Source organism: Terrapene carolina, unplaced genomic scaffold (genome assembly GCF_002925995.2).
Source record: "Terrapene carolina triunguis isolate 2854851 unplaced genomic scaffold, T_m_triunguis-2.0 Scaffold132, whole genome shotgun sequence".
NCBI lineage: Eukaryota > Metazoa > Chordata > Testudines > Emydidae > Terrapene > Terrapene triunguis.
Genome location: NW_020664483.1, coordinates 17,515,815 through 17,524,217, shown reverse-complemented (window position 1 = coordinate 17,524,217; position 8,403 = coordinate 17,515,815). Strand labels below are relative to the sequence as shown.

The window sequence follows — 8,403 nt, the reverse complement described above, 5'->3', positions numbered from 1 at the left end:
GTGCACTTGGATTGTTTCTGTTTCTTGTATTGGGGTCGGGGGCTTGAATTTGCACAGCTGCCAGGCGGCTTGGTGCAGCATTGTATGATGCGGTTGGCTGTTTGAAATGATAATCTAGTTTCTTTGCTGTTCTAGACGGCGCGTGTCATTTTGCAACTCTTTCAGTCCAAGTGCAATTGGAAATGAAAGTTTTGCATGAGAGTTCCTCTCACAAACCCCTCAGCATCAGTGCCCCGCAGCCTGTGGCCGGTTTTGTGGAAAATGCAGCTCAGGACAGCTCCGCTCTGCAGATTGTCCTCTGCAGTCAAAGTAGGGCCTGCTTGATGACATTTGACATTGTGGGGACTTGGTGCTTTAATGCAATGAAGCAGCAGCTCCTGCCAATTTCATCCCAGTACTATGTGCAGCTTTGAGCCTCTAACTATAAGTAACTGGAGGGCTGGATCACTTCCAGCAGTGAGTTAAGAGGATTCGAGGAGACATCTCTGTTAGCATTCTGGTGCATAAAGCACACATGGGCATGGGAGCTGAGGGGGTTGTTTGTATGTGGTGCACTTCAAAATGTACAGAATTATTGGAAGTTGCTTCGGTATCTTTTGTAGAAATGACAAGAAAAGCAATAGAGGGGGTTTCCTTTCCTTTCAACAATTCTGAACATTTGTTCTCCAAGTCAGAAAGATGTTCCTTTTCATATAAATAACGTCCCTCTTTGTTGAAGGGGGTCCTCACTCCTAGAGATACATTTGTCCATGTATTAGACCTTTCTGATCAGCTCAACCGAGCAATATCGTCAGCTGGTGTAAATTGGTGAGGGGCTCATGACTTCTGCAGAGCTGCGCCAGTTTATACTAGCTGAGGATTGGGCACTATGTACTCAATTAAATGTTGCCCAAAAGAAATGTCCTAGCTACTGCATCCCTCAGGCGTCCTGGAGGCTCTTATTTAATTAGCTAATGTATTTAGAAGCTAGTGAGGCAGTTCCCCCTCTTTTCTCTCCTGTAATGCTGCCCTTCAGAGACCCCTAGGCAGAGTACAAAGCCTCTGTATCCAAAGGTACATCGGGTGTTTCGCAGCAAACTAAGGTGCCATGTCCTAACGTCTCATATTCACTCAGCTATATGACAGCCTGTGGGCAGAGAGGCTAGCGGAGGTTTAACATGAATTTCACAGTCCTGCCACATGTCATTTTAGTCTGTGCAAATGCAACTGCCTAATAAATAAAATGCTGTTGCTGAATTAAGATCAAAATCCAACATGTGGTCAGAGTTCACCAGATTTGACAATAATCACAAAGAAATCTTTCCATACCAGGGCACTTTCTCTCCAGGCAGATCTGTACATGCAGCTGCAGATCGCCAGAGGGAAAGGGAGCAGTGCTAATGAAGAGAAGACGCTCTCCCTGCAGCTCAGCAATTTTTTCACCTTTTGTTCTCTATAAATGTTTCCTTCTTTTTTGTTTCCATAAAAAGGTGACAAATGTTGCTGTTGCTCTTCAGCCTCACAGTGATGAAGAGGAGGAGAGGGTGACTTGCTCCTTGGGGAAAGCATCAGGCAAGCTCTCCTGCCACTTCCTCTCCCACTCTCCAGGTGATATTAATAAGATCCCAGAGCCCAGCACAGTTGCCTGTGTGGAAAGAGCGGAGACACCACCATGGAGCAGGAAAAGCACAACACCACCACCACCACCACCATCAACTTCGCTGCCATCTACAACCTCCACAGTGGGGACTTCACCTCCTTCCGAAATTTCTCCTTCCCATTCAATTTCAGCTACAGCGATTACGACTTGCCCCTGGACAGTGAGGATGATGTGACCAAAACCCGCACCTTCTTCGCAGCCAAGATTGTGATTGGGGTGGCGCTCATCGGCATCATGCTGGTCTGTGGCATCGGCAACTTCATCTTCATTGCTGCCCTGGCCCGCTACAAGAAGCTGCGCAACCTCACCAACCTACTGATTGCTAACCTGGCCATCTCAGACTTCATCGTGGCCATCGTCTGCTGTCCCTTTGAGATGGACTACTACGTGGTGCGGCAGCTGTCCTGGGAGCACGGCCATGTGCTCTGTGCCTCCGTCAATTACCTACGCACCGTCTCCCTGTACGTCTCTACCAATGCTCTCCTGGCTATAGCCGTAGACAGGTAAGCAGGGGAAATGGATGATTTGATTTATACGGGGAGAGGAAACCAGGGATCCCTGTCCCTCTCAACGGCCAAGGTTTTCAAGTGTTGGTGCCACCTACGTAAGTGGCTTAATATTTAGAGGTGCTGAGCACCTATGGGCCCCATTGATGTCCAGCAGATTTGAAGAAATCAGGCCACTTAAAAGCTTGGTCCTGGGAGGTGCTGAGCACAGGTCAGGAATTCTTTGATGACATGTTGGGTTGTGGGTTTTTTTTGTCAGATTTGAGGAAAACTTCCTCAGGTCCAGGATGGAATTTTGGAGAAGAGAACCATCCCAGAATAGCCAAAAGCCTACTCGTTAGGGCACTCATGTGAGAGACTCAAGTTCAAGTCCCTGCTCTACCTGATTTAAAGTAGGGACTTAAACCTGGATCTTCCATATCCAAATTGAGAGTCCTAGCCACTGGACTATACAGTCACTTTCTCTCAGTCTCCTCTGTGGAAGCTATTCCACTTTTCATATATAATTACATATTCATTGGGCCAGAGAGAGACTTTTTCTGTAGTCCATTGGTTAGGGTACTCACCTGGTGATCACTGGGCGATTGGCTATTTTGGGGTCTTGGTCTCTCTTGTAAAGTATTTCAAATGTCTAGTTTTCATTCTGACGTGGAAAGAAAATGAATGGCAGCACTTCAAAAAATGTTATGAACCAGAATTCTTGTTTTCCAGCCAGCCCTATTGAGATCCCACCGCTAACACTCAATCAAGCACTTGGCAGCACTAAGCTGGACATTTAAATATAGAATTAGGTGCTAAGCTTTAGGCATCCAAAAATCTGCTCTCTGGGTCTAAATCATCAATAACTCACTATCCTCTCCTATTTATTTATTTTCACAGTTGGCACTGTCACATACCAAATATTTTCCCAGGCAAAGGACTATATCAAGGTCCTATAGGAACCCATGGGGACATCGAACCACAGACTCTTGCATTTTTCATGACACCTAGTTTAAGCCCTAGTTCCAATAAAGGAGCCTCTGTGAACTGGGTTCTGAGACCATGGGTGCCTCACCATGCCCAGATCCCACACAATTTGCTTCACTTTGCATCCCTGAGACCTTTGTATGGAGTTTCTCTCCCTGTAGGAATTTTTAAAATATAATCACTGTGAAGCGCGAGTGTAGTCGCGCCACCAGCGCTGCGAGAGAGCTCTCGCAGCGCTGTATGTACTCCACCTCTCCGAGGGAATAGCTTGCAGCGCTGCGAGCGAGCGTGCAGCACTGCAGGCTCTGATTACACTGGCGCTTTACAGCACCATACTCGCTGCGCTCAGGGGGGTGTTTTTTCACACTCCTGAGCGCAGCAAGTTGCAGCGCTGTACAGCGCCAGTGTAGCCAAGGCCTCAGTGTATTAATGTTATTGTGCTTTTCCCTTAATACTTGCAATTTATCCTATTTCCTTTCTATGCCATTTTTAGTTATAATTTCAGTTACGCAGTTTGGGGGCCTGATTCTCCTCTCATGCCAATTTAACACTGATTTAACTCCACTGACTGTAGTGTAGTTACTATTGATCCAGCCTCCACTGAAATCAATGAGAGTCTTTCCATTAGCTACAGTGGGAACTGGGTCAAGCCTTTTCACTGGCTTAAGTAGGAGATGAACCAGCCCCTATGAACCAGCTCTTCAGCTGGTGTAAATCGGCATAGCTCCAGTGTAGTCTATGTGCACCAGTTCAGGAGCTGGCTTTATGTCTTTGTTTTGAGCATATTACTGTTTTCCATTTGATTTAATTGTTCTTAGATCATAACGAATGGTTTGGACAGACCTATTCAGTCACCTCCTCTGTCCCACCACCTCACACAAAATTGTTCCCAAACAGACAGTAGGAGGTACTTGTCATCAAGTCCTTGTGCCTGCCAAAAAGCATGGAGAAGATTTTCCAGCATCTCTCCCAGTCCATCTACTAAAATGATCCTGAAAAAGAATTTTTAAAAAGTTATTGCAAAACTAAGCCACAACATTTATATAAATCCATATTCAATTTTAAAGCCTAAGTGTTCTCTATTTTTGTAAGAAGGTGACTTTTTTTAAAAAAATTGCTAAAAGCTCCTTTTGCCCAATAGCAATTAATTAAAACCCCTGTGGTTATTTCTATGAGCGGGCAGATGTCGGTCTATAATTCATTCATATCTCTTTTGCGCAAAATGGTTAACTGAAGAAGAAGAAATTGCTAATATTCAGATACAGAATGTGCACATTCTGTTTATCTGAGCGGTTGGATAATCATGTGATAAGCAAGCTTAAGAGGCACTATTTAAAAAGCTATTTCGGGAAAACATTTTTTCAGTAAGATACTCTAAAGTACAAACATTCATATACTTGGTATTCACTATTTTTGGAACAAAGTTCTGGAGATTTGGCAATACAGTATGTTGACCTCTCCATTTTTTTCTGGCCAACATTTTGAGCCCATCCTGCATCCCTGGGACACCCTAGATGGGAATAATTCATATATAGTATGACGTGCTGAGACATGTCAAGGCAGTTTCGTGCAACTCCACTGGTGCGATGCTGCCCTAAAGGCAGCTTAGCTGGCCACAGGCAGATTCCCCCTAACACAGAAGGCTCCTTAGGTAATGTATAGCTGCTCCTATCTTCCACTAGCTCCCCAGCCACAGCCAGTGCAGGGGATATGGCTGGGGAACGGCTAGAGCATTCTTGTAACCACACAATCTCCAGCTTCCATAATGGCAGCCAGGATCACTTAGTGCAGTTTGGAGCAGCCTGAAGAGTGCTCTACCATGTGCAAGGAGATGGTATTAGGGCAGAGAAGCCCGAGGATCAAGGGGACAGGAAGGTGGCTTAAGTCACCTTTGTACCTATGCCTCCTTAGTTCTGCCAGCACTGAGAAGCTGGGCTGGTGTATTCTTCTGTTTTACTGGCATTTATTTAAAATGGGGAACTTTTCACTTGGTGGAAAGAGAAGCAGTACTCAGTTAATAATAAAAATATACAGTTGTCCATTGCATTGCACTCCTATGGGGGTGAGCACTTTTGCCATTCCATGGGACCTTGTCTGTACCAAGAAGATGTTTGAAGTATGCATTTGAACCCCGATGGGGGTACCCAAGTAACTTGACTGACATTTCATTTATTTATGAATGAGTGATCCAATGATATATATTATACAGGTATAAAATCCTTCTAATGAATGATAAATTGCACTATTTTAAACAGTTGTTACACCTTGATGTGGAATACAAAACTACAGCTAGCTTGGGAGGGTAGACACATTTTGTGAGTACATTTGATCAAAATATTCCTTATGTGGAAAAGAAGGTTCAAATCTTCTTGTGCCAAATTGTGCCCTCAATTAAGCAGAACTCCCCATCAAGATCTGAGTGAAAACAGATGGTATAATATGGCCCCTTGTGCCTTTTTAACTTAATTGAGTCAATAACAGTTGATTCATCTTGCATATAAAATACTAAGATTTCTCTTTAGCTTTTGTTAACTTCTGCGTGGTAAATGGCAGCAGCAAATTGATTGCAGTCTTCTAATAATTAATGAGGGCAAGCAGCTGTGGTCATGCTAAGTAATATGGCAGCTAAATGGGCATCGAAAATTTAAGCTCCTATTACCAATAGTCTCTTGCTACACACTAAACAAAAATCTACATTAGAGTAAACTGCCAGGCTTTATATATAAAGCCCTTTATCAATTACATGAAAACATCCTGAGATGTAAATATTTAAAAGCATCAGTAGGTCTGATTTCAATTCAAACCTTTATTACCCTATAAAATATTTGTGTTTCCATTATTTTAAATGTCTTTACACAGAGATTCAACGGTAGTAACTGTACCTTCCCTAATCCTACACAGTCAAGTACTTCTCAGCCAAGGAATGTATTTTCCTCCTTTGTCCTCTAAAGGTGTATTACTGTGTGCTTTCAATTCTCACACAGATGCATGTGCAGCTAGTCCATTTAAGAACTACACAAATCAATCTCTGTGTACTGTATCAGTGTTACCTAATAACCCTTAAAACATGTGTACAGCTTCTTTTCATCCTCTCTCTCATAACTTGGGATCAGGTTTAAAGAAAGAATGTTTCCATATTGATAGGAAATTAAGCCATGATTTTTAAAAAACAGGAGCCTAAAACTTAGGCTCCTAAATCCATACTTAGGCAAAGTGCTGAGCAATAACAAGGTGGCCAGGACTTCTGGAAGTCCAGCTACTCAGTCAGATTTTTATTTATGGATTTAGGAGCCTAATTTTAGGCTGCTTCATTTTTGACTTATCTTCATCTCTTTCTCCCTCAAGAAAGCAAATGTCTGTCAAGTTCTCCCTTTTTAAAACAATGACAATTTCTGTCCCCTCCCCAGTAAATCACCCTGCTTGGATTCAGAAATGTGCTTTAGTTAATAAGCTTTCCTGACTTTGTTCTGAGTGTGTTATTTATCTTTTGTAGGTATCTGGCCATTGTCCACCCACTCAAACCACGTATGAATTATCAAACAGCTACTTTCCTAATTGCCTTGGTCTGGATAGTCTCCATACTCATTGCGATACCATCTGCATATTTTGCTACTGAAACTGTAATATTCATAGTAAAAAATCAGGAGAAAATTTTTTGTGGCCAGATTTGGCCAGTTGACCAGCAAATGTATTATAAGTCCTACTTCCTCTTCATCTTTGGCATTGAATTTGTTGGACCCGTAATCACAATGACCCTGTGTTATGCCAGGATCTCCAGAGAGCTTTGGTTTAAAACTGTCCCAGGGTTCCAGACAGAACAGATCAGAAAGAGGCTCCGGTGCAGAAGAAAAACAGTCATGGTACTTATGTGTATCTTAACTGCCTATGTCCTCTGCTGGGCCCCATTCTATGGATTCACAATCGTCCGTGACTTTTTCCCCACTGTCTTTGTGAAAGAGAAGCATTACCTTACAGCCTTTTACATAGTTGAGTGCATTGCCATGAGCAACAGCATGATCAACACCATGTGCTTTGTAACTGTAAAGAATAACACCATGAAGTATTTGAAGAAGATCATGTTGCTTAGGTGGAGATCTACATATAACGGCAGCAAATCTAGTGTAGATTTAGACATTAAAACTAGTGCAATGCCTGTCACAGAAGAGGTAGACTGCATAAAATTAAAGTAATCTCTTGTGGTTCTATGGTCATGACATGTATATTCCGTGGGGAGAGGGGGGTTGCCTCAGAAAATTCTCTTTTTCTGTGATATGTACTAATGGAGAGAACACTGGACTATGAGTCAGTAGACCATGACTCTATTCCTGACTATACCCGTGACCTGCTGTCCCAACGCTCTTTGCCTCAGTTTCCCCATCTGTAAAACTGGAACACTGACACTTCTCTTTTATAAATCCCTTTGAGATTTAGGAATGGCAAATTCTATATAAGAGCAAGGTTGTATTATCTGGGTCTGAAATTCCCCTATCTCTCCTAGCAATGATGCTGAGAATTCCCGCCATTTCCCTTTAACTCTGGGTGTGACCTTTGACCACTTCCAGTTCATGACCCTTGCCTTTAAGGCACTCATTCTTCCCCCCACACCTCCTCTCCACCTCGCTAAGGTGGGAAGCAAGGCTTTGCTGCTTTATGGTACTCCTTACCCTCTCAAAATGTCCTGACTCCTTCAAGTGCCCAAGTGCCTAGCAACCTACTGACATTTCAACCCCACACAGCCTTCTGATCCACAGCATAGCCCCTTGCCACCAGGCCCATTTTCTACCATTTCCTGCTCTAGCAAAGACCCTGAGTCCTTTACTGTGGCATCCTGTATAGAACACTTCGATCTCATCCCCCTTTGTACATTCATGCAGAATGTTACTTTGCTCTTGGGTACTTGAAAAATGGAATGGCTCCATTTTCCCGCTGGCACGGAGGAGTTCCTTCTCGCCTGCTTAAGGCCAGATTCTGTCACCCTCACTGATGCTATGACCATCATACTCCAAGAGCAGGCCCATTGATTTCAATGGGACTACTTTCTGAGTAAGGAGCTATTTAGTGGTTAAAATTCACCCTTGTGCACATTGCCTAAGTTCCACATATGCCCTTAAAATAGGGTTCAAGTGGGACATATATAGTGTATAGGGCTTGTGCTGGCGCTCTGCAAAAGGGTGAATTTCACCCACTGTGAGTAAGAAAGATAGAATCTGGCCTTCAATGAACCTGTCACTGATTTGCTGTTTGACTGTCACTTGATGTCCGTGTAAATGTAGCAAAATCATGCACCTGCAA

The 8,403-nt window shown here is 43.3% G+C and overlaps 1 protein-coding gene across 1 annotated transcript; it reads left to right on the top strand.

Moving 5' to 3' along the window:
- Positions 1-1,651: 1,651 nt before the first annotated feature.
- On the top strand, positions 1,652-7,301 carry PROKR1 (prokineticin receptor 1). Its single transcript, XM_024206768.1, has 2 exons — positions 1,652-2,142; positions 6,605-7,301. Exons 1-2 carry the CDS (start codon positions 1,652-1,654, stop codon positions 7,299-7,301), a joined length of 1,188 nt encoding a protein of 395 aa, XP_024062536.1.
- Positions 7,302-8,403: the final 1,102 nt, after the last annotated feature.